Source organism: Hermetia illucens, chromosome 3 (genome assembly GCF_905115235.1).
Source record: "Hermetia illucens chromosome 3, iHerIll2.2.curated.20191125, whole genome shotgun sequence".
NCBI lineage: Eukaryota > Metazoa > Arthropoda > Insecta > Diptera > Stratiomyidae > Hermetia > Hermetia illucens.
The window spans coordinates 72,016,434-72,043,372 of NC_051851.1; the positions used below are offsets into that span (position 1 = coordinate 72,016,434).

At 39.4% G+C, this 26,939-nt stretch overlaps 2 protein-coding genes across 2 annotated transcripts in view; one reads left to right on the plus strand and one right to left on the minus strand.

Moving 5' to 3' along the window:
* Window positions 1–26,939, plus strand: part of LOC119650577 (methyl-CpG-binding domain protein 5-like) — a 372,857-nt gene that overhangs the window by 275,085 nt on the left and 70,833 nt on the right. Inside the window, exon 4 of the mRNA XM_038053402.1 lies at window positions 5,449–5,566. Coding sequence (XP_037909330.1) covers window positions 5,449–5,566 — 118 coding nt within the window. The remainder of the gene's footprint in view (window positions 1–5,448; window positions 5,567–26,939) is intronic.
* On the minus strand, window positions 22,743–24,182 carry LOC119650578. The gene is made up of 3 exons (XM_038053404.1): window positions 24,024–24,182; window positions 23,065–23,188; window positions 22,743–23,004 (listed from the first exon to the last, which is right to left on the minus strand). The coding sequence occupies exons 1-3, from the start codon at window positions 24,109–24,111 to the stop codon at window positions 22,869–22,871; spliced, it is 348 nt and encodes a 115-aa protein (XP_037909332.1). The 5' UTR covers window positions 24,112–24,182; the 3' UTR covers window positions 22,743–22,868.

Below are 26,939 nucleotides of genomic sequence, written 5' to 3' on the forward strand. Positions count from 1 at the left end.
ACTTTAGCTTCGGTATATCGGTATGGAAGGTATTTCGGAGCCTACGCACCACATAGTGGCTGCCTCATGATTTTTTTTCAGATTTTTCGGTTGAGTAGTTTCTGAGAATGACCCCCTTAAAGAAATGATCACTTTCAACCCCCCGCACTCGACACCTTTCCAACAAATGTCAAAACTAAGACCGGCTTCGAAAAGTACTAATCGAGTTTCAACAAATGTCAAAACTAAGACCGGCTTCGAAAAGTACTAATCGAGACCTTTAATTTGATATCCCATATGACTACATTTGATGAAAAAAAAATTTACACTCCCCTTTTGTATGTATGGGGACCAGAATTTCCTCTGAAATTAAAGACTCCCAGCGAATCAAGTTCATTCTCAGTCGAATAAGTGGAGTTATCAAGAATTAGACATATTTGCAACGTATCTGTGGCATAAGATATATAAATTCGTGCCGATGCAGCGCTAAAGAAAACTGGTCGCCCTTGGCATCGAATTTTTTCTGTCTGGATTTTGGCAAAGCTGACAGCAGATTTCGAATTTTACAAAAAACTCTGTGTAGTGACAATATATGAAAAATTAATACAACTTACGTGATTCAGATAAAATCACCGCCTCTCAAGCTCCCTTTGTTATGCAACTCTTCTCGTCTGCCAAATTCAACAACGCTCTTGACAAACCAGTTAGCCCCAGATCCAACTATCCAATGAAAGCAGTACTTCTGTAAACGTTAACCTAGATTTAGTTCAAATTAAATCATTCTCCAAGAAAGTAGGATCTAACCTTTGACTCATCTCTTTTTTGAACGTCTTTGTCAAGTTGATCAAAGTCATGGTGAGATTTGCCTCCTTCGTTGCGATTCACCGATTCCTCATAGATAACTGTTTTTCCTACAGAAGACCACTTACCACTTCTTGTAAAAAAAAACCATCTGCCCTTCTAAGAGGCCGCAAAAAGCGTTTTGTCGTTGCGTTTTTTGTCATCATTGGAAGCATTTGAGAGGATGGATTTGTGAAGGCATAGTAACAGAAATGAATGTCCTACTCGACGTAATTTGGGTACTAAAGTCAATATGGAAAAGTGTACTCTTTTGATATATTGTCCATTGCTAAATCAAAGAAACCGTTTTGTATAGTACTGTCATTTGGCTCACTTAATTCCTCTGATGTGTTTTTAATTTGAACCCATTTGGGAGGAATGGTTTTATTTCCATATTAGGTATTTAGGCGACTATTAAGGGCATCTCATCCAAATTGGCATCCTTATAAGTGGAAGAACTGTGCCGAGCCGAAATACTAGTTCTCAGCCATAACGACAAGGATATACACCTAGTTGAGTCTTCCTAGCTTCCGGCTGCTGGACACAATGAAACTACCTTTGTATTTTTTAGAACCTGGTGAAAACCGACTTATCCCACTGGACTTACATAATTTCGCTTGCTAGAGACGAATCTTGGAGTTCAGGATTATGTTTAGCTGTAAGCTTAGAGATATGGTTGCAGCGCTTGGAAAGTACACGGTAGATAATTTGTCCTTTCCTTGTCACCCGTTGTCACCCATTCTGGATACTCAATAAATCGTGGAGTCGCTGAAGATTTGCTTGGAAGTGGGTTTTTAATTTTCAAGATCACCAGGTTCGGTTGTTAGCAAAAGATGAAGTAACATTCCTCGTTCCGGTTAGTAGGGCTGGTGATAATGATGTCCATAACGTAGTTCGCCATGATTTCGAGCCCATGATGAACATTGGCAATGATATCAAGGGAGTCGTTCTGAATAAAGCAGGAAGTGCTATTTGGTTTAGTCCAGGATGCTGCGTTAGGATTGCTCTTAACGCTAGGTTTTTTTTTCCAAAATCGAACTCAATCATGCTCCCCATCCGTTTTTTTCTGTTTTCGTAAGTTGTACCTTTTGAAGATCGTGGTTTGCTCGAGGAAAGTTTTCTGCTTCGAGACCGTTGCTTACTTATATATGAAGTTTTCTTCTTAGTAAATGGAGCTTAATGCGTATTGGCGATAGCATCCTGCTTTAGATCTGTTGCTGACGAATGAATATCAGTATCACCAGTCGGATTGGTTGTGGATTATATTGCTGGAGATTTTCCTGTCTTTAGTTCAGAGTTTGCCCATCGCTCGAGGTGTGAATGTCTTGATCGAAATTGATGTTGTTTTTAATAAGATTTCCAAGATTTGACAACCAGGATCTTTACCTTCAAACCTCGACATGAAAAACATCCGATGTTTCGACTTCAAACAAACAGTCTTTGCAGTGACCAATTTTAGCAAAATTTTAAGTTTTGCACTGACGGAACTCTTTCTTTGAAACCGTACTGAGAAAACCAAATTAATGAGTCCAGATAAAGGCGGTTAATTGTTAGCAACAGATGCTTTCCAGTAATAATTACCTATCTTCGGAATGTGAGGGTTATTTTCCAAACTCTCTTTGCAGAGACAAAGGTAAACGAAACTGTGGTCTGGAGAACGAAGGGGTTTGGCGGGCTGATGCGTTGAGTTAATCGGCTATGCAAATTTTCATATCTTAAGTTGGGGTTTTAAGAATACATACAATCAAAGTATTTCGGGTTTTTTGAAAAAGGCTATTAAAGGGGATAGACATTGATGGGCTAGGACTAGTGAATTTCGAAATATTCTTGTTAAAACTTCTTTATCGCCTCGGATAGCGACTAACCTTACGGTGATTGAAAATGTCTTTTGATTGGTTTGTAGAATGTACGCACGTCCTTTGACAATAATTTCGAGGGCTTCCAGAATGTTCTTTTCAATTTAATCAAGAATTCTAATGATATAAGTTGGATGTACTGGGCCTAAGCGAAGTAAAACATGGGACTGTGGATTTTGATTAGTAGATTTCGGTCAATGTTAATGAATATCGCGATTGTGTGGTGCTCAACGCAGATTTACGATGTAGAGAAGAGAAGTGCTTTCTATGAGCAACTACATGCTCTCCAAAAGAGGTTTCCTAAATGTTCCATTGTAATCGTGATGCGCTTCACATCACGCAACATGTCAAAGTAAGGTTAGACAACGTCTTGCTTAGTTATGTGATGGAGAGGCATGGTCCCGGTGATCGTAACAACAATGTTGACAGGTTGTCATTGGTGAGCACAGTGTCTACAATAGGTTCACTTACCGGTGATGAATCTAACCTGATTGATCATGTTGTGATCAGCAGTTTATTTAGGAGCTGTGTTCTGAATACACGAGGAGGGGGGTGTCATTTGTCGCTTAACTTTTCTTGTGTGTCGCTACTGCGTCTGTCATGAGAACAGTATGTCGGTCCGCGATCCGGCAGTGGTCTGTTGATGGCTGCGGAGTGCGAGGGTTAGCCCGACAGACTGGGATTCCGTCATTGGGACAAACTCGCGTGTTTGCATGGTGTGTGTATGACAAAAGTATTATAATTCCACCATTATGTTGATCAGGGAAACAGAAGCTGCGCCTTGTAGCAACGATTTCGCGATTGTTTACCGCATTAAGAAACAGTTTGCTAGTGGTCGTAAGTCTTTTGATGTTTGTGTGAGGAACGTTAACGTTAAGCTTCTCATCCACAATGATGGATAGCCGAGGAGTTCAAAAAAACCTCTTTTGGATGACAGCCGAGTAATTTCTCCGACCTTGGCGGTCCAATCGGGCAACTATGCAATTTCTGCAGGGTTCCTGCTTCCACTATGGGTGGAAGAGCAGGATGTTTGTGAAAATTACTGAAAAGGATATCTTCTTACAGTGCAACAATTGGAGGATCATTGATGCGCTTCCCGCCAATCATAGCTAAATTAATCCCGAAACACACGAAGGTGAATGCCAATGAAGCCAATGTTTTCTGTCTGATTGGTCATCTCACTCTTTCTGTCTGCATTTACAGACAGAACATCGAAATCGCCGAGCAAGTTTTATATCTTGGAAGTGTTGTGTCTGCCGATGGGGGTATCGAACTTGATGTCGTTCGATGCATTAACAGGGCTAAATCTCCCTTCGCTGTGGTGGTGCTATGTGGGATTAGAGCATTGAAAGTGTCCACTACTGTCACTTGAAGGGTTTAAGGTTTCATCAGCACATGTCTGAGTCTTGTCAGTGAGATACTCTGTCGTGAGACAACAACAAATAAAGAACGTGGTCGGCGTATAGGGTAGGTCAAATTATCGATCAGAAAGTAGAAGTCGCAGGGGATAGTTCACATATTAGGAGAGAGCGACAACTGCATTATGAGTTATGCCATGCAATGGAATCCACTATCCCAGGATGGTCGGCAAATGGACTGCCTTAGAGCTACATGGCGTATGACATGGGAGGAGGACTGCAAATTTCACGGAAAATCGTAAAGGGAGTTGAGGTACATTGCCGGGAATCGGCAGCGATGGCCTGTAGGTGTGGTTGACATGCCATGTTCTATGCGGATTTATGGTAACCATATGTTCATCATTCGTCCCGGTACTAGCTTTTCCTTCCTAGTATAAGATGCCAAAGCTAATGTTGAAGGTAGTATCGAAAGAAAGACGAAGGATTTACCCTTTTCTCTCATTTCGATCGTGGGATGTTCAGCTAGATGTGCACGCTCGAGCTATTTATTTTTTTTTTTGCTTGTATTCCAGCTGTTAACGTTTTTATTTCGATTTTTGGTTGATACTTTTGGTTTCTAGACCTATTCCGGATTCAAATGGAACGGGCGTAAATGGATAATATTTTGTAAAATGGCTTGAAAAAAGCAGAATTATTGAGGCCTTTGTTCACAATCTACGCCCTTCGCGGGAATTGCACTTACGTTTGGGCGAACTTGAACGATCAACATTTGCAGCTCTTCCTTTGTGGTTCACCACTACTCAACTCGAAATTATCATTTGACCACATACATGCATTTATGTTCATTACAAATTTTCTAGGATCTCCTTAAAAATAGCCCGTTCTATTGACCTACCAGTGTAAAGTGAATAATCGTGTCTTGATTTTTTGATATGTCGTTCAAGGGTTGCATATTTTCAACGCATGTTTGCACTGTCTGAGCCAAAGTGTGGGTTGTTTTGTTGTTATTTCACAAATGAAATCTTCAATTAGTATTCGTTGCGTGGTCCTTACAAGAAAAGGCTTTTTGTAGAGGGGGAGGCAATCAAATCATAAAAATCTATAACGCAAACTTTCGGTTCATTTCGTCTAGACAAATTCAGGACAAGACCCTCTAAATGAATAATTCTTCTCTCCCATAATATAAAGTGTTCACGAGCTCTTTAAAATTCTTCTGTCATCTCAACGATAATTCTGGTAAGGAATACAAAAAGATAAAAATCAGTAGTTAAGCTCAAAAGTTCTCCTTGAGCATTACACGAACCTACATCAAAGCTGCCTAATTAAAATTCATACTGCAAATAGGGTACAAAATGCTATAAAATCCTTTTTAAAAGTCACCAACTTTGATTTTTCCTTCTTTCCACTTTTTTCAGGTTCCTACTATGTTATTGCAAATACCTCTGGAGAATGGATTACCAGCCCGTTCGTCGTCATTAGCATGCAATCATCAAAGGAAGTACTTTGAAAGTCAACAGAACATTATGCATAAAGGTTAGTCAACAACACTCCTTTTTACTTTCATACTCATTCACATGCAACTCATCTGCTAATTTTCCTTTGAAAATATTCATTGCCTTTGTTATCTTTCGCGAGAGAAAAGGCTTCAAATGACAATAAGTATGAAGATAAATGCTTTGATGGAAGGAGGATGAAAAAAGTAAGGAGTAAATTATCCGTCCTTGCTAAAAGGCAGGGCCTTTCAATTAATGATGCAAGCCTTTTTTCAGTTGGATTATTTGGTCGTGAAGATGGTAGTGGAAATTAGGGTGAAGTGCTCAAGCAGTAAGGACTTTTGAAAATTTTATCAAGGAGTTCATGGAAATCGGAAATCAAGGATGTCCTGCCTTTCTTATGAAGCAAAAATGAATTTAATATTCGGAAACCTTAATTCCATTACAAAAGGGAAGAGCAACTATTGTTTTTAATTAAGTCTAAAAATTTCTCTGTATGCATCAGGGGATAATCCACAGGTTTTCAATATTTTTATCCGTGAAGTCGGGATAATCCGTTCTACATAAACTTCAGCTCCAAATAAGGTTACGAATGAAACCTTCCCCAGATTGCTTCGACTCAACACTCGGGGGTACTTGCTTGTTGCTATCAACATATTTCATATCATATTGTGTTGGGCTGAGTCAATACACGGAACTGTCATTATTGGTCGGGTAGATAGAGTTTTCGGACTATGATACTTGCTGGGAGGCATTTAAACATTTTCTGACGAGCATTTCAACAATTTCTTGATAGAGGACGTGGAACTATTCACTAGTTGGAGGACACGGGTGTTCCATTAGTTTGCAGCAGAAGTCAATCACGTGCTGTCGACTGTCCCATAGATAAGCCAACATGCAGCAGGTACAAACCATGCATGTCCTTTTGACCTATTCAATAGAAGCCATCCTTCCTGCATCCGATTACGTAGTGGAGCAGTATTCACTTTTCTGAATGTGTACGCTCAGCACTCCGGCAAATGAAATCCCGTACGAATGCCTCGTCCTTACCGAAACCCGTCCATGTTTTCAAGCCTTTATGTGTTCAGCTTCTCTTGAACGTCGTTGTTTGGCTTCCAAAACGGATTAAGGTTTCGTTCTCCTTTTGAATTAAGATTCACTGCAGTTAGGGTTCTATGAAATTTTCAACGGTGGCGGTTGAACGATAGCATGAGACTTCCACAATCTTATGCCAACAGAATTTAGTCTTTCTCATTTATCTTTGCTTTTCCATATTCGGTCTGCAGGATGAGATGGTTATTCGATTTCATACACACTGCGATGTATATCTAGTCTGTCCTCCTCAAAGTCCTCCCAACGTTACGAATGCTGTGCTTTTAAGGAAACTATTCATTGCATTTCTCTAGAGTGCACTCCTTGCAAAGGAACGGGTAAACCAGAAAAAGAAGCAAATTGAAGGAGGACAAAATAAGTAAGCGGAGACTGGAATAAAGAACGAAGGCGATTTGCAGTTGGTAACGGGAGACTTTCTTCGTTTGGTTGCAAGGTCGAAAACCATAAACCCAGGAACCTTAAGTGAAAGGATAAAGCCATGGGTTCATTTTTTGGTATGTGGACGTTGGATGTCAAAGAAAACGGAGTGAAAAGTTTCCTTGAAATTACATTTTATTCTTGGTCTGTGGCTATTTTTCACTTTATGGGACGATCTGCATCTGAACGTTGCAGGTTGGTTTTTCATGGCAAACTTACAAGGGACGAGCCATCCTTTTGCTTGGTGTGTATGCATACTGATTTCAATTTAAGATAATTCAAAAACGTTTCTGAACGTTTGATTCAAGTAGGTTTATGTCCTCTTTTTCTATAATTACAAATAATGGTTGGATGCGTTGAATTTTTTTTTGTATCTGTGCGCAATATGCAGTGGATTCAGAATGATTTTGATTTCTACAAATGGAAACAATTAGTCGCAAATGCTTTAAAACTACTAGGACTGTAGAGGAAGGGTTTGTTATTAAATAGACAGTTCCCATTCCTTTGATGCTTTAGTCTTTAGCAAGGGAGGTCCTCCTTTTCTATAACAACCAAGGTATAATTTCATTAATTACCCATTTATATCGTATCTTCTCCGACTCTGTTTAAAACAATTTATTCAGAAACACAATTGATCCACGTCCTCCCCCTGATTTTCCATTAGAAGACTAAATGCTTCTTCACATTCCATTAGTCGAATCATTGCCGAATGAACGAGGGGGAATGAGTGCATTCACCGAAAATTCAATTGGATTTTGTGTGGAGATATAACAACGCACTCAGCAGACACCGGCCGCGTTGCATTTCATTAACACTCTATAATTGCATTTTGTGTCAGAGCCTCTACATAATGATGCAAGCCAGAAAAGAACCATGGATGCAGCTCTCCACTGAATAGACCGTATTTGTATGACAACGATTTTGTTGGTGAAATGCTTCACGCAGTTTACCGGTTTCATTAGCGTGAAAGTATCACTATCGGACTGCGACATGCACTAGGTGAAAACTTATTTAAACTTTGAATAGTGGGCGCAAGAAAACGATCACATTTGAATTTCATTTTGCCGTAGGGTAATCTTACGACGAGATTCTCCTACAGAAAGCAGCAATAAAAACTCTGAAAAGCCTTACAGAAATGAAACTCAGTAACGTGCAGCCCATTAAATAACACATTCTGCGGTCGCTTACTTCAAGTAGTTTAACCCAGGAAGCACAAGTTTCTACGGTTGTTATCCTTAACTGTTTTTAACTTTAAGCTTGTTGACAAAAATATGAGCGAGTTTCAAAGGAAAACAAGCCGGGCAACAGGAAGCTGAACCCTTCTGGTATGTAAGGTATTTCAGTGTTCATTTGTCTCATTTGTATTAGCGCGTAATGTCGACGCATTTAGTTTATCGGACTATTTACTTTAGTATGACATTGACATTCAAAGTCTTAGAATACAAAAGATTGCATAAAATTGAAAACTTTGATCTATTATAACTTTGTTAGGAACTATGTGATTTCTACCAAACTTGGTAGTATCATCCTATATAGTGGAGTTTATATTACTGCAAGGAGGTTCCCAGGCAATTTCTAAAAATATAGTTATAATAAATATGGTAATCTGCTATTGTTAATTTCATTCAAACATTTATCGGTGTGGAGAGTATTTTGACGCCTAGATATCATGTGCATTGACCACCGTATTTCTTTCCATATATTTGGGATGGGTAGTTTCTGGGAATGGGGGCTTAAAGTTTTTCTGATCCCCTCCCCTTTAATGTCAAAACTAATACTGTTTTCGGAAAGTACTGATCGAGATCTTTACTTTGATACCCCACATGACTATATTGGGGGAAAAGAAATTTTATACCCTCTTTTGCATGTATGGGGGCCCCCCTTACACTCATCGTGGAGCTCTATTACTTACTGCATTCAAGGCGATTCACAGGTACCACCTATCTACCATTTCTTACAAATAGAAGTAACTGTTTCTTATAATATGTGTGACAGACAGACACGGGTGAACAGACAGACAGTCTATCAGACAGTAAACGGATTTTAATAAGGTTTGTTTCACACAAAACCGTAAAAACGGCTGGGGAAAATCTTCATAAATGGAATTTTACTCGATTGTCAATTATTCACGTTAATTATGACGTCAGGGTCTTATTTGCATAACTCAAGATGCAGTAAATTCGTGCAAAATTGATAAGTTTGAATTGCTGTAACTTTGATACTAATAGCCGGGCTCGCATGGCAATATTATGCTCGATACTGCCCTCTATGCTGCTGCAAAATATTAGTACTCTTAAGGTAAACTAAAGAGTCAGTCAATTTCAAAAAAGCTGGTAATATACTATTAGTAAGTTTATTTGATAAAATATTGCATAGGGACATATCCTTATTAGTACATCACCCTGATTTTTTCAGATTTTTGGGTTGGGTAGCTTCCGAAAATGACTCGTGTCTTGTTTTAAATGAGCACATTTTGATTCTTTACTGTCACATTTTACAATTTACATCAAAACTAATATGAGTTTCGGAAAGTATCATACTAATTGAGGTAAAAAAATGTACATCCGCCATTTACATGTATTCCACCTAAATTTGTGTCAATCACTCTATGCGTTGGATTTTCTAACTCCCGCATGTTCCCGGAATTTCGTTTGGATCGGTATGTCCGGTTTAGAGAAAAGTGCGTGCGACAGACAAACAGTGTCCTCATCGAAATACTTTATTGTTAAGCCATCCCTTGGTATTCTGAAGAATGTCCTCCTTGCTTGCATTTGTAAGTGAAGATGATCAGAATTCCCCTCATCCTTCTTTGGTCCGGAAATTCATCAAAACTGTTCTAGCTTCCGTACATATGCTTCCGAAGTGCCTCTTCCAGTGTACATTTTTATCTAGTGGAATTTCCAAATATTTGTCCTCTGTTGTCTGTTTAACTGTTATGGCATTCAGTTTAATGGCTCTTGCGTGATCAAGCTTCTGTTTCGATCCTGCGGCAGTTACCAGTAATTGTCAATCGTAATTGGCTTCTATCAAAAATAAATAAGTTCATATTTTCCCCTGCAAATTGAAACAATATCGTAACTGTAACCCTAGATTTGTATTTCAGTATCGATTAGCTCTCCTAGGAGTTGATCAACTATGTACTATACGTCCCTGTGGACGACCTTGAGTTGTGTCCATGATAGTGGAACTGCTAGCTGTATTTGTACTTATCCGGTATGGTCAAGGCCTTTATGGTTACCTTGCCGATTAAGGTATAAGAACGGTACCTTCGATATTCAAAATTGTACACAGGGCTATTCCTTTGGGGTCTATGGCATTGGGAAGTAGATCCATCAGCTGATGCAAGACAGTTTCGGTTGATTGCCCGGTGAGCATGTTGGAAGACGTTAGTTTTGATGTATTTGCCCAGGGCATTCTCCACTGTTCTCAGTACAAATGGTGACAGGAAAATTGGTCTGCAAGATATAGGACGAAAAGGGTGCTTCTTACCCGTGAATAAGTATCACCTTTCCCGCCTCCGCGCAGTTGGTTACATTACCCCTTACCTCCCTCAAGATTGGGCCTATTTTGATTTGTAGCTCCTCATGCCGTAGTGATGGGAAAATATTATGTGCTTTGTGTGATTTTAACGGTTTAAAGATTCCCACTACCCATTCTACTCTAGCTTCCGAACGTACCTCTTAACTATTTTCCGAATTTCCTTTTTCCTCCCTCTGTCTGTTATTAGGTGCAAGATAGAATGTTCCTATCCTACATAGAAATAAGTTTTGAGGAAAAAGTACATCCTGCCCTCATTCCTGGTAAATGTTTCATTTTCGTTTTTCTGATAGACAAAATCCATTGTTCTGTGCTTGTCTACAACTTTATATGATCTGCATGTGCCTGTGGTTTGTTAGCAGAACTTCCGGGAATTATTTACCTTTTCTTCTTTGATTGCGTTGCTGTACGTCCTCATAGTATTTTTGTACCTGCACCATGGCCGTTCGGCTAAATTCCGGTTTCATCAGGTTTAAGGTACTTCCCTTGATGAAGTGATTGTCTTAACTGGGCTGCTAGCTTCATACGCGTCAATGATGACTCTTTTGAGGTCTTCCACTACTGTTTTCATTTCAGAGTTACCCTCAACATCGAATCTTATTATTCTGTAATCTGACAGGGTTTTTCTGAGACTGCAAAAAGTAATGACAGGATGCAGCCTGGCCTACCAACTTTCTTCTTTCCTAGTCCTAGTAGCCTTGGTCACGATGGTTTTCTAAACTTCTCTTTGATTAAAACTTAGTCCCTTAGTTAGTTCACTTCCGTCTCTTCCCATGATTTTCAACAAGATCCTCGAAGGGAACCATTTTCTCAGTATATGGAAAGAGGCTCTCATCATCTCCATTCACAAAAGGGGAAATAGCACTTTTGCTGAGAATTGCCGCCCTATTTCGGTCGTCTTCTGCTGTTCCAAAATTGTACAAATGTGTTAACGATTTGGCTCACTTGGGTCATCTTATAATGAAAGAATAACACGGCTTTGTTAAACCTGGGTCGACCGCATCATCAAATTTGTGCTGCTCCTTTTTTTGGTTCTATTGTTGCGGTCTTACTAGATCTATTGTAAGCTTTTTTGAGGACGAAATATCCAGTTTCAGGCCTTCAGATCGGTTGCGCCACTGAACCTCTTTTATTTTTAGCATCCATTATTCTAACCTCAAGTTGGCTCTGTCGCCTATTTTTTTAATTTCATTGGGATGTCCAGGTATCTGTGAAACTCCATCCGAATTGTTCCTAACTGGAAACTATCCAATGGACCGGGTTTACATAACACCCTGAGCGCAAGAGATATTTTTCAGACTTCTGCGTCTAGATTTGTAGGTTTTTGTTAATAGTAGGGCTTGGTTCTTCGAGGCCCACACATCAGCGATAGGTTGGCTTCCAGAGAGCTGTATCAGTCTGTTCTGTAGGCCTAGATTCGATGAATTAATCAATCCAATTCTTCGTATTTTCTCTGGATGAAGGGCTTATTTCGAGCCTGACTAATCAAGCTAAAAGCCGATTTTGTACTGAAATAATAGATGGTCGGATGGATTACAGCAAAGTTGACGACCAGAAAAAATATAGACTAAATCGCGTGCTCGGAGGCGGAATCCACGATGGACAGCATCCGTTTTTGATGTTTTTTGTACATCAGATGTCGATCTTCCGATCATTGATTATGGAAATGTCCTTTTGGAAGTTATTCAATGATAGTGGTTGTATGATAAGAAAGATCTTAGTTTTGAAATATATTTCTCTCCTTCACAATATTTTCTTTAAACCAAAGGCCGGTGAAATTTATTTCGATTTCGAATATCAAAAGAAATTCCACCAGAGCTATCCAACACAGCATTTTTGGAAGTAAGTCCAGGAAATAAGTATTACACTTTCCTTGTTTCAAAATGTTCAATGACCCCTATTTTTAAAAGTAGTTCGCTTACAGAGCCTCCACGATCCAACATGACTCTCTAAGAATCCAATCTCTTCTTCCGGTCCAAAATTTCAAAACAAAGATTAAAGATTCAGCCATTGTTTCCCTCGTCAATCGATGGAAATTCTACCTTCCGCGACAAATAACAAAAAGCTCAATCTCTTGTGTGTTAATAGTGCAACGCATATCCGATAATTTCATAATATTTCGTACATGAGTATTCCCATATTTCAGGGATGGTCCACTTAGATTAAATGCATTTATTTGTACGTTAGCATGCAAATGTACGTAGCATTGCAATGCTAAAATATACGAGGTTCAATGATCTTTTTTGGCTTGAAATGTATACGGGGATTGTAAGGTTGACGGGTTTTGGGTAAACATTCATTAATAGAATAATAATAATCATTGGCGCAACAATCCAATTGAATCAGGGCTTTAAAGTGCCTTAGGGCACTTAATTCAAGACCGTAACGGTACACTATAGGATTACAGTGCCCTAAGAAGGCAAGGTGGTCAGCATTGCGTTCGCTCAAGATTATTACCCTGATTGGATTCAGGTACTCATTCACAGTTGAGTCGACTGGTATTCGATGTTAAATCACAATACAAATTCCATTGCCACCAATGAGATTTGAACCGCGACTTTCCATACGACAGCCTTGCGCTATAACCACTCACTGTCCGAATACTATTAATATGATTATTTAAAATGAATATTTAAAGGACATTCATCATCATCATCATCATCAACGGCGCAACAACCGGTATTCGGTCTAGGCCTGCCTTAATAAGGAACTCCAGACATCCCGGTTTTGGGCCTAGGTCCACCAATTCCATGTCCCTAAAAGCTGTCTGGCGTCCTGACCTACGCCATCGCTCCATCTTAGGCAAGGTCTGCTTCGTCTTCTTTTTCTACCATAGATATTGCCCTCATAGACTTTCTGGGCTGGATTATGCTCATTCATACGGATTAAGTGACCCGCCCACCGTAACCTATTGAACCGGATTTTATCCTCAACCTGACGGTCATGGTATCGCTCATTTAAAGGACGTTAGGTTTGAATATTGGTGAATGAGATACAGAAACAGAATACAGAAGGGAAACAAAAAGCTGTCGTGGGCGTCTTTATTAGAACAGTGCTGATCTGATCTTTCCTTCCTGCATTAACGGTCTTAAGGGCGAGATTGCTAAAGTCACTCAAGAAATTGATTGACAGCAGACCGAGGTTTTATATTAATGTTACTCTAAACACACTTCTGATTTCCTTCCGGAACATAATAATAGTGTTACATGCCAATAAGAGTAACTTTACACACCGCAAAAGTTGACAAAAGATTTCTTTGGGTAGTTCAATAAGGATTTTACCGCATGGATTCCTATTTTTCTTAATAGTACTCATTTGATCCTTTTTGGTGTGCAGGATAGCAAGTCTCGTTGATTGGTTTCGGTTGAATAATCCACTATTTCATTCCATCGGTGCCTTAAAAAAGTGGGATAATTGCCAAGATCCAAGGCCAACTATCAAGCACAAATCCCCAGGGCACTATTTATTTGAAAAAGCATTTTACGTCAGCAAAGTTTCGTCAAGAATAATGGCGCCAACATGACATGAAACCATTCCAAGGTAGTTTACGTCTTTAGCGTCAATTAAATTTGTACGACAACCTCGAAATATAATGAACTTGTCAAGACGAACAAAGAAGAGAAACACTAGAGCTCAACATCACAGGATAACAGACGTGGCGCAATATTAGAGTGTCTATTCCATGTTGTCCTGCCGCTGTCTGTCGAGAGAAAGACTAGGTGCCTCTATATTGCTGAAATTCGCACACTCCCAGACAATCCTTTTTTGTTCCTGAAAATGTCTTGCAAGAATAATGAAATTTGTACATTTTCCGGAAAATTCTAATGTTTATTGGGTACACATGCTGAATGGGTAATTGAATCATTCAAAGGAGGGATGACAACATTTGGAGTCATTGAGTTTGAAATCAGCTCCTGAACGATGACAGTACTCTTGTAATTCTATCCTGAACGATGTCTGTTCATCCGTCATATCATATTCTCTGACAATGTTCGCAGAATTCCGAGAAATAGTTCTCATCACAATCCCTTCATTCCATATAGTTAGAGGCATGCTAGCGCCGAACACGGTATCTAGGATGCAGACCGGAATATCTCTGAACGTGCTCTCCATTCCTCATCGCAACGACAGGAAGCATAATTTCAAACCTGACTAGGATCTGGACAGAGCACATAGTTATAACTGAACATCACAGTCTCACATGTGCTTGACATTGCTCAAGTTTCCTTCAATTCCAGTCAGTCATGTCGGCCCATCGTCCATTTATCATAGAATTTTCTCCACATTTAATGAGAAGTCCGGCACTAAGCTGCCAGTTGTACCCGTTCCCTTCGTATAATGGACAAGCTGGAAAAGGGTTTCAGACATGTTGCAGATTACAGCAATTTGCGGAATTAATTCCAATTATGGTCAATTAAAATCCGGTGTATGCGATATTACACGTAATGGATTTATTTGTCGCCGCTTAGCCGTGGATCGAGTGCGTAAAGGTACCAACTGAGTGATATGTTGCGGCCTCTTGAAATGGAGTGATACAAGCGACACTGGATTAAGCTGACTCTCATTAAGTGCCCGAAGGTTAGGTTAATATCGGATCTAATTATTGGCAAGAGGCTTAAGATGTTTACATATATGTAGTGTGGAGGTTTATCACAATAATGATAAAGGGATGGCGTCACCTTTGAGTACAAGCGTATTAACGACGATTTCAAGGAAAAGTGTCGCCGAACGGCCCAGGCAGTGATTCCTACGGATGCCAGTAATTTATCGATAGCAAATGTGTGAGGGGATAATTATTGGAATATTTTATGTTGTGCGTCTTTCTGTCCACTTGAAATACAAATCGTTTCACGATCCGGCAGCTGCTGATGCATCTGTAATTATTCTGACTCATTACTGGTATTTTTTCATTTCGAATTACTTCCCAATTAAGCGGATTTTGAGTTGCGATTATTAGATTCCAAGTGGAGTTTAATCTCGTTTAGACAACATTCCTCTATGGCGTCAGCTCCCTAAAAAAGTGATTTTTTATCCGGTTTGGTTTGCCGAAAGTCTACAAAATTAAGTTCTCAATCATACACAAAAGGTTGTAAGGACCAGTTCTAATAAACCTCTGTACATTAAATTTACAAATACGCTTCGGGTTGTAGACACCGCGGAGTTCGTTTTGAATCAACTTCACCACAAAAAGATTGTTCACAGTTTCAAGGGTATAAACTGGTCACCCTTATAACAAGGTGAACTTTTTTTTAACACCATCTCTAGAAGAGCGGAAGAACATTGAATTTTTTCGATTATAAAATATATGCGATTGGGTTAGTTTTATCCGTAAGGAAGTTTTCTCCCTGTGCTATATCTGCGACATTGTACGGGATTGGTTTGCCCTGTGAAGGGTGTTGTGAAGTGTTTCTGAGACCCTCTTAGTTTTATAAGTTTTCCCACCAAAGTCTCTGGTTATTCTGATTCTAGTATCTAAACGCACATTGTACGATTTTTCGAAATTGACGCAAGGGCATATATGCTTCTGTTGACTGTTGTGTCCGAAACACCTGTCTGCATTTCTTAAAAAAACAATAAATCTATAGTTAAACAGAAAACTTTTCCTTTTAATAGTTTTACTTAAAAAGAACTATAGAAAACAAAAGAACTGCGTTTATAAAATTTTTGAAAACTGTATAATAAGATTTCGGAAAAAGAAAAATGATTGCCTGACTACTCACTGAAATTTAATCATCTAAAACTGAAAGCACAGTTTTGCGTTAAGATTGGATTTCCCGTTCGCTATTGAGCTCTTCTGTCAAAAGAGAAAGATCTATGTCACCGAGAAATAAAACCCGCAATGAAATCGTCGTCCTTCTTCAATGTGTGGCTTATCCGCCTGCGTCCACAGGCATTTGGCCCGCACAATAACGAAGTTCTCCATTTGAAAATGTCTCTAGCCAGAATACCCTGAAGATGCAATGCATATTTCCTTGTAGCAGCACCGAGAGAAAATTATTGGCGTTGAGATAGTTGCATTTATAGATAGGTAGGTCAAGTTCCCGTATTGGGGTGGCAATATGCCGGATTTTTATGTTTCAGAGTTGTTGTGATACCCCCCTTTCACCTCTTCAGCTGTGCATCATCGAGGATGAGAAGCCTACCGTTAGTGCCACAAGGGGATCATCGAAATGATGACTAACTGCAAGCGGTTCTGAAATTGTTGTTATGTACAGCAGCTTCGGTTTCGCTGACCAACCCAATAATGAAATTCCAGATATTAACATTTTTCGTCCTTACATATGTCGTAGCACTGCACAATTGTGATGGTCTTTAACCTCGACTGGAATTTTGCAGTTAAGGTCATGCCAGAGATCGTCATATAGGCCATGAAAGTGCGTCCTGACGTCGAAGTCAAGAACAATCCGCCGGATTCACAGCTGCTACCGCTAGGCTCTCTAGAGTACAAGGGCGCAGCACGCAGCCGCCTTTTAAAACAGCCATGGGCTGCTTAGAGCGAATTTTTAAACTCCAGTTTAAAGGGCTGAAAAGGCAAAAGTATTCATCAAAATCGATATTGTCCCCTTTAAAGTAGTCCCTATGCAACGGAATTGTACCTGCGCTTGATCCAACCTCTATTCATTCTTCTCAGAACTCTCAGTATTCCCTCAATTGCCTGCGTGTGCATCCATGTTTCGCATGCAAAGCATAACACAGGTTCTGATTTGTTGCCTTGTTGAGGTTGCTACAAATTTTCTTAGCGGACGTCAATGATTGTGAAATAATAACAATGTACTCCGCATAGGCTGTTTTTTGGTTGAACTCGTAGAATATTTACCTTTGGCTTTTACCTGGAGCTTTTCTATGATGTACTCTAATGCCAGATCACCCTGATTTAGCCTGCTCTATATCTCGAATGTGGTCGTCAGGTTGTGTCGATTCCGTCGAATTACTCATAGTTATTGAGTCAACAACAATCCGATACGGGATCTCGCTGGAGTTTCGAAAAGACTCTCTTCGTCTTTTCAGGTGTGAAACGCAGTTGGTCAGTCGGTCTCCCTGGTTCCTCAGTGATAATAATATCGACTAATCTGAATCAGTTCATGAACACTATCAGCGCCACGATTCCGGAGCTAATAAAGAACCAGAAAATGATGTTGCAGATTCTTTTAATTAAAAAAATATATACCATCAAAATTACTCATTGGAATGCAAAAGGCCTCGGCCTACACAGGGCTGAAGTTATTCTCTTCTTGAAAACTTATGACATCAATCTGTTTCTAGTATCAGAAACTCATTTCACAGAAAAAAATAGCAAGTTCAATGTTCCCGGCTATATTTTTTATGATGCTATACACCCTGGAGCGTAAGCCAGAGATGGCACAGCAATTTTGATTAAACGCCAGATCAAACAGTATCCACTGGAAGTAATCAATAAGAATTTCATTGAAGCAATCTCGCTATGCCTGCAGATGGGGTCAGGAGAACTTGTCATATCATCGGTTTATTACCCCCTGCGATATAAAATAACACGGGAGTGGTTTACTTAGTTCCTGAAGATCTTAGGGAACCAATTCATCGCCGCTGGAGATTTCAATACAAAGCATACCCACCGGGGTTCAAGGTTAGTCTCTCCTAAAGGTAAAGAACTGTATGAGGCAGTCTTAGGTGGCAAACTTGACCACATATCTGCAGGTCAGCGTACTTACTGACCGACTGACATCAACAAAATTCCAGACCCAATGTATTTTGGGGTCGCAAAAGGAATCCCACGCCAATGTCCAATAGCGCAAACAATTTACTAACTATCGTCAGACCACTCTCCCGTTATTATCACGGTGCAAAATAAGCCAAAGTACAATAACTCTTAACCTGGATTGATGAACAAATCCACCAACTGGCGAAGATTCAAAAAGGAAATCAACAATGGTGTTTCTTTGAACGTTCGATTAAGGAGTAAATCCGATATTGATGAAGTACTTGAGCGTTTCAGCAACACCAAATATTTCGAAGAGAGTCGAATTAAAAGAAGTCTATTCGTCGACAATTTTAAATCTTTTGCAGGATAAAAGACGAGAACGAAGGGAATGACAACTGCATAGGTCTCCCCAAGCAAGAAACAGACTTAATGAAACCATAAAACAGCTTAAATCTGCGCTTATAGAGGATCAAGAGTCTGATATTCAACGGTTCCTGGGCGGACTGTCTGCTTGTGAATTCAGTGACTGTTCGTTGTGTAAAGCAGCTAAAAAGATTAATAGGCCAATGTTCAGAGAGTCCCCGCTAAGAACTACCCAGGAGATTGGGCTAAAAGTAATGAGGACAAAGCCAAAGCAGCCTATAAACTTCCCTGATCATTAAAGAAAAAGTCAACCCTAGAAAGGCTCCAGGGTATGATTTAACTACTTCCTTCATGTTGAAACAGCTGCCAGTTAAAGCCCTGAAATTACTCCGCTATATCTTCAATGCAATCTTGAGAATCAGATATTTCCGAAATTGTTGGAAGAATGCAATCATAACAGTGATTCCAAAACCTGGAAGGGATGCCACGCAAGTCAAATTGTATAGAGATAAGTCTTCTTCCGATAATATCGAAAGTATTCGAAAAATTACTACTCCAGAAGCTGTTGCCAATGCTAGCAGACAGCATAACGTCGCTGATCATCAATCCGCATTTAGAAACAAGTCCATCGGATTGTATTAGAAATAAACAATGCTCCCAAAGGTAGAAGATATTGTACAGCAGCATTTCTAGATGTGACAAGAATTAGCACGCAGGTCTCATTAATAAAACCAAACATCTATTCCCTGGTTGTTTCCATAATTTGTTAATATTATATTTAACGAAACGGAGATCCCAGGTGAACTACAAGGGTATTGTTAGTGAACAACATAAGATCAGAAGAGGAGTTACTCAAGGCAGCGTACTCGGTCCTCTACTGTATTTTATCTACACCGATTTTCCTGTTAGCGGGTTAACCACCACAGCTACCTTTGCTGACCCAAAAATAGCTTCTTTGCACCAGGAATGGCATCCAAGGGAAGTTGAAAACTGGCTTCAAATGTGGAGGATAAAATTTAACGAGTCGAAGTGTGTGCAAGTAAGTTTCACTTTGCCAAAAAGAAATTGTCCTCAAGTGACGATCAGTAATATCGCTCTACTCCAATCGGATGACATCAAATGCCTAAATCGGTGCTTAAGGGGGTCACCCCGTGTGTCGGATCCGCGGAATCGAATTTTTTTGGCATCAATTATATCTAGATATAGTGTAGAATATATGGGGCAAGTGATTTTTTGATATTCGGAGTCGTTCGGAAATTATAGCGTTAAACAAGTGATAAATCACATGCAGGATTTATGTAGATCGCCGTAATCAAGCTCGCATTTATCGGTCCGAATGACGTTCGAACGACTTCGCTAAAAGGACAAGAATTGAAGCCGAGGCCATACATGTGTTTCTTCAAGAAACCTAAGGTTTATGGACTAGGTATAGCAGATTAATGGTCAGTTAAGGTTTTGTGGCTAAAAATTACATTCTATATTTTAAATGCATTTTTGGCGAAACTGCATGTTGAAAATCGGCTGCCACCATAGCGCAAAATCTATCCAACCAAATTCTTTGAAATATTCAGGACTTATTTAGAACATATTTCTACGGTACGCAAACTAGGATAATTGCGATTCATTCAGTAGTTTTTTTTTATTCATTGAAGAAGCCGTAAAAAACACCAGAATTAAAAAATAAGTTTAAAAAGGCACTAAAAATTTAGTTTTTAATATTTTTTAATAATCCTAGTTTGCGGACTGTAGTTAGGTCTATACGTTAAAATGTCGTTTACTTTTTTTCTTTAAGATAACCGCAACGCTCTCTAGCGTGGCAGCAAAAAAACACCTTTTTTTGGAGATGGGTGTATGAATTGCTCTGTATTTCAATAAATTACTTTGCGATCGGACTGAAAAAAATATTATGCACGCTCAAGATATTAATAAATCTATAGTGAAAAATTCGTATTTGTATCTTTCTCAAATCTTCACAAAAAATTTCAAAAAAAAGCCAAAAAAAAAACGGCCTTCACACGGGATGACCCTCTTAAGCCTGTGTAGACTTACGGGATTCAACTATGGGGCTTTGTCAAACCATCTAACTTTAATTTCCTTCAGCGGCCTTAGTTTAAAATTCTAAGATGTATATCTGATGTTGTCTGGTATTTCCGCAACGTTGGTCTCTATAAAGACTTAGAAACCAGGACAATAGTGGAAGTAATAGAGTGTTCTGCTAATAAACACTTAGCCAGACTGAACACGATGGCTAAGAGAGTTTTGTTTCATCGGAAATTCAAAAAGCTGAAAAGAATTGACGCCCTAGATCTCGCAACGACGTCTACACTTGAATCAGTTTAAAAATTTTGCTCTTTTTTTACAGAAAAAAATAAATATTGATCACCACTCCCTAAAAATTTGCTCTTTAACGTAATTTGAATTAAAGGAAAAAAATATAAAAATAAAAAAGAGAAAGAAAACGCTTCTCACTCAAAAAAGAAGGGTTCGTGGACTACAAAAGAGCAAGTAAGCTGCTTCCCAAGTGGTCCGGCCCGCCACCAAGTGGGACGGACTAAGGACTCCCAGCATTTCCAATAAAGAATATAATTGACTAAGATGAAGATGAATCATTCAAGATAAAATGAACCCTTATATTTTAGCTTTAGATTAATATAAAACCCGTAAATTACTTTTCAAAAAATTTGTTCACATTGAATGGATTTTTTTTACGAAAGCGTTTCAATTCGCCCGAACAGGTCCGTCTGGAACGAATTTTTAATTCTTCAATGGTTCGTTGTTTATCCCCTATAGCCTTGGGAGACTGAATACCTTCGGCTCGTCCAACAAGGTCTGGATACTCTGGGTTCCAGGCCATGCTGGGTTGGAAGGCAACGAGGCAGCGGACGAACTAGCCAAGAAGGGAGCAGGAACGCCTTTACACGGGCCAGAACCCTTCTGTAGAATCGGAAACGGTTTCATGGCTATGAGGTTAAGAAATGAAGAGGAACGGTTGAGGGAACTATACTGAGCGGGCGTACCAGGAATGGAGCAGTGCAGGGTGCTTATTGGAGGATACGAACCCAAGCACACAAAGGATCGTTTAAACCTCACCAAAAAGAACTCCGAATCATAGTGGGAATTCTCACTAGTCACTGACGGCTAAAATTAGCTAGGAAAGCTAGGAATATCTACCGACACTGCCTGTCGGTTTTGTGCGGAGAGTGATGAAACCTCTATACACGTCCTGGGACAGTGTCCGGCACTTGCTTAAAGCATGTCGCGGCAATTGGGAGAACACTTAATACCAGATGCAAAGTTCCTGGCGGTTATAGGCCTGCTTGAGATACTATGATTAATAGGTGCGCGGCGCGACTTTCCCTTAACAGAATAATAATAACAATTCTCTATTCTGATGGTGGTTGATTTTTTCATGCCTAACTCGCAGGGATGTAGGAAGGAAAAATCTGGTCCAAGGTTAAAATCCTGCCGGTTTAACCGTGATTACAAGTTTGAATGGCCAGTCTGGTGGAAACGTCCCTTTCTCTTTCTTTTTCTTTTCCCGCCATCCTCGATTTCGGTGAGTTTATCCTAACGATGCTTTCCGTGAACGTTGCGTCGGACACGGGTTGATTTTGTGACTACAATCAGAGCCCCTGCACCAGTTTATACTGAGTGCAGGCTCAGCATTGATATTGGATGATACTGCAAGATCTACATAAAGCTTTTCTCGAACTAAGGAGTATGACACCAGTACAGCACAACTCCACATTTCAGACTCGAAAGACTATTTGTTGTTCTAGGGGACGACCACAAATAACCAGACCGGAAATAGATGTCCGAAAGAATTCTCCTGAGACATAAACTCGAAGGGCTATATTGGTTTCCATGATACCAGATAATCTCTGGTGAACTTATGTTGTCGAAGCTACTTTAGATGAGTTCCTATACAGACTCGGGTCTGATCTTCCAAGGCATTGGATCATTCACCTACTGCAACCCAACTAGCAAGTCATTGTGAATGCAGTGTTTCCTGGTTCCTGCTCTCAGGGTAGAAATGAGACAACGTCTGAAGAGTTGGCTTGGATCTTGCGACGAAATCGTTAGCAATTTTTGAGTTAAAAAAAAGCCGTAGAAATTTAACTTATTTTATTTCATTCTTAAATTTAATTTAATCACTGTATCTTTGTATTCACAAGTAAATGTATTGTGTAGACGTGTGTGAACTCCACACCAGGGTAGCATTACGGTAATCTCATCATGCACTCGTATTCCTTATTTCAATATTACCATCATTATCGATACAGCTCAATTTGGGGCAACAGTCGGGGAATGGTTGCTTCAAGTCGCGGGGCAATATCTCACAGTTATCTGGTTGCATATATCGAGAACATCTGGCAGAAGATATTGCTTATGAAGCATGTTTTTCTTTTAAATATCCACTGGGTACTTACTCATTGACTTGAACGACGAAATCATCTCGACAAGTGTATCTAACACATTTTCCAATAGGCTTCAATGATTTATCGAATTCGATAAAATCTCCAGTTTCTTTAATGAAACATTTGTCCTGCACATCTGGAATGGAATGTAAACTGGTTGAGATAATTTATTGTAAATTGCGTTCTGTTAACCAAATGATATTTGTTATTCTGTGTATTCTTTTAAGTCAAGCAAGAATCTCGGTATCACCTCCAGGAGTTGAATTTCTACCAACATTTTATGTAATAATTAATAAAATTTGGAAGAAGAATGTGGCCGGATGCCTTAGTGGGTAGAGCGCTAGGTTGCTGCAGCGCAAGGTCGCAGTTTAAATCTCACTAGTGGCAGAGGGATATGTATCTGATTGGATCTCGGATACCAGTCGATCCAGCTGTGAATGAATTTCTGAGCGAAATCAGGGTAATCATCACAGGCGAGCGCAATGCCGTAGATCTGTATTGTACCATAACGGTCTTGAATGAACGAGGTTATCGAGCCAACGGTTATTATTATTATAAAGAAAGTTGGGCTGCTTTCTTGGCGGTTTCTCTATCAGATACGTATTTCAGGAACTAGTTATTTCCTTCCTTGATACGTGATCTAGATATATAGATCTCTCACTCAGGAACTAAGCAACTGGTTCCCGAAATAAATAATATTTTAAACTTCTGCAGATCGCACCGAAGATGGGAACAGCTGGTTCCCGAAATATAGTATCAGCGGAAATAAAACAAAGAATACGTTAAGTGGAAAGAGAGAACGTTTGGTTTACGCTGAAGGAAACAGATGTCATTTGGAAGAATAATACTTAAAATAACAACAACTTTTAAGTATTGGTGAATTCTCCGATTAATACTTTCAAGCTACATCTACCATAACTTAAGCAATTGAACGATGGGAATATGGCCGGAAGAACTTTCTCAAAACTTACCTGGATGCCTTGAATTAGGGAGATAGCTTTCATGTGCACTAGCCACTACCAAAAAGGTCAATCCAACGAAAACCAGTATCTGCACCATTTTTGACTTTCTGCGTCTAATAGATTATTTCCACCAGCCGCTTACAATAAAGCAAAGACTGCGAACTGATGATCGATCCCCGTATTTATATACTAATATCCAACAGACTTCCAGGAAATACGAGAAAAACCCACGATTCGGTGTGCATGTGATTTATCCGTTTTAGTTATTATATCATTTCCGATTTTGCATTTATTCTTCATGTGCTTGATTAATTCACTTTAAAGGGGGCCATGAACATCGGGTATGCTGGTATTCGGCTGAAGTAAATATGGAAAGTACACGCCTCATTTTTCATGGTCTCAACAGAAATAATCGCATGATGGTAGCTTGCATTGAGATGATGATTTAAAAATATCTACAAGAGTAGCTTTGATTATGCATTCATCGCAATGTACATCTACGTAGATGTCTAGTAATATAAATATTAGCATTGATGCTGTTTCACTTATCGGTTATAGTTGGTAATGTGAAAATGCGCATATGAAAATGCAAAGAGCGCTTATGGAATTAAGTATTTACTATGATGCAAGTCAAATAAAAAGCCCCGTATTGTCTCTTATTTAATTTAAAATGTTTACTAACCGAGGAGACTGTTTATGGGTAACTTCTATAGTAGCAACTGCATTGCATGGCTTCCCATAAATATAATTTTTTGATCTTAAAGGAAGAGCTCCTCACATATATGAAAATGTCGAACTGCGACCCCATATCCCGGTATTTAGTAGAGTTCGGAGAGAGTCATTTCTTCCACACTTAATCTAGATCGCTGGTTTCGGGTCGAAAAGGACACGAAAGTGATACATGGAAAGTAGGGTCAAAAAGTGAAAAGAACAAAATTTGGTAGATGGTGATGGTATGACTCGCGCGACTTTCAGAAAAGGAACAAATTCGTGGTTATCAGTTTCGGTAGGAATCATTTTCAAAAATGGTCTAGTTTGTGGAAGGAAACAATTACGTGAAACATCCTGTTAGAGTATGGAAAATTGGAATCAATTCACGCATTTTCCATATGATTTGACTTTTAAAGATAAAAAGCTATCTATAGATCCAACTTCTCTACACAAATCACAAAAAAGTCACTGATCTTCTGAGGGTAACGATGAAGCGATAGCTGTTTTTATGTGATAGTGAAGAGAAATAACATTCGAAGTCATTCTAAAAACGAATGTCCGCATTTCAGCCATCTGCTTCTTTGGGTTGCTGAGCTTCAGCTTCAAGTAGAGTTTATACCTCGGTTCAGTTCACGTAATATATGGTACATTCCAAAAATACCATAATAGATCCCAGAACAACCAAATTGCCAGTTTTTTGGCAGCACATCTCTTTCAAAGAGACATCTTTCTACGTCAATGCATCGCAGCCAGTGGGGTATTCCAAGCTGCATAGACTCTCATGAATTTGGCAACTGGCATAATCTTCTGGGCTTGTGTCGAACTTTCCACGTTTCAAGCCCCTTCTCATCCGGGAGAGCGAAAAAAGCCGAAGTAAGCCGCGTCAAGGCTGTAGGTAAGGTGTGGCAATGTTCTGCCTAAACCATCGTAAGCAACGTAAGGCTCGCCGCGTTGTAGTGATGGAGGTTCCATTCGTCGGAGAGCTCAAACTGTGCAACCCAATGTTTTACTCTCGTAGTACTATCTGGTAATAGTCTTTGCAATAGGTAGAAACTTTGTTCACCTCTCCTTTCATATTGAAAAAGACAATGAGCAGACTTTTGACGCGTGATCGTATGGTCGGTATGCCACTTGCTATTTTGACGCTTTCTTGCCGAGTCGTATTGATAAAATTAGTTCTCATCACCAGTAATCGCTCTAAATTTTTTTTTCTTCTATCGAACTTTTATACTGCCTCACGCTGTGTCTTCTGAACGTCCGTCAGAGCTTTGGGCCTCATGTTTGACTCTTATGTCACGATGCGATAAACTGAAGTTTTACTGAAATTCAGTTTATGAGCCAATCATTGCACACTCAGGTCGGTGTTCAAAATAACACCAGCTTTCTGCACATTATCATTTAAGGGGGTCGTCCCGTGTTTCGGATCCCAGGAGTCGATATTTTTTGGCAACAACTGTATCTAGATATAGTGTAGAATATTTGGGCAAAGTGATTTTTTGGTATTTGAAGTCATTCGGAAATTACAGTATTAAACAGGTAAAGTGCCATATGTCATGTATATGCCGACCGCGTAATGAAGTGCGAACTTACTGGTCCGATCGACGTTCGAATGATTTCGCAAAAAGAGCGAAAATTCAAGCCAAAGCTTTACAGGTGTTTTTTTTTTTAAGAAAACGAAGGTTTGTTGACTAGGTATAGCAGATTAATGATCAGTTAAGATTTTTTGGTTAATAATCACATTCTAATTTTTAAATGCGCTTTTCTCGAAAGTGCGTGTTGAAAATCTGCTGCACCATAACTCAAAATCCATCCTACGAAATTCTTTCAAATTTTCATGACATATTCAACACATATTTGTACGGTTCGCAAACTAGGATAATTTGCGATTCATTGGGTAGTTTTTTTAAGGTTTTGTGTAAAACAAAACCTTATTAAAATCGATTCAATGTCTGTCTGTCTGTCACACGCACTTTTCTTCAAAACGGCTAAACCGATCCGAACTACAAGTGGGAACTATGAAGTCCCACTCATACAGCAAGTGGCATAAATTTAGGTGGAGTTTAAAGGGGGGCTGGGGGCATATATGCAAAAGGGGGATTCAAAAATTTTTTTCACCAGATATAGTCACGTAGGGTATCAAATGAAAGGCCGATTTGTACTTTCCGAAACTGACATTAGTTTTGGCGTAAATTGCAAAGTGCGTGAGTAAGAAGT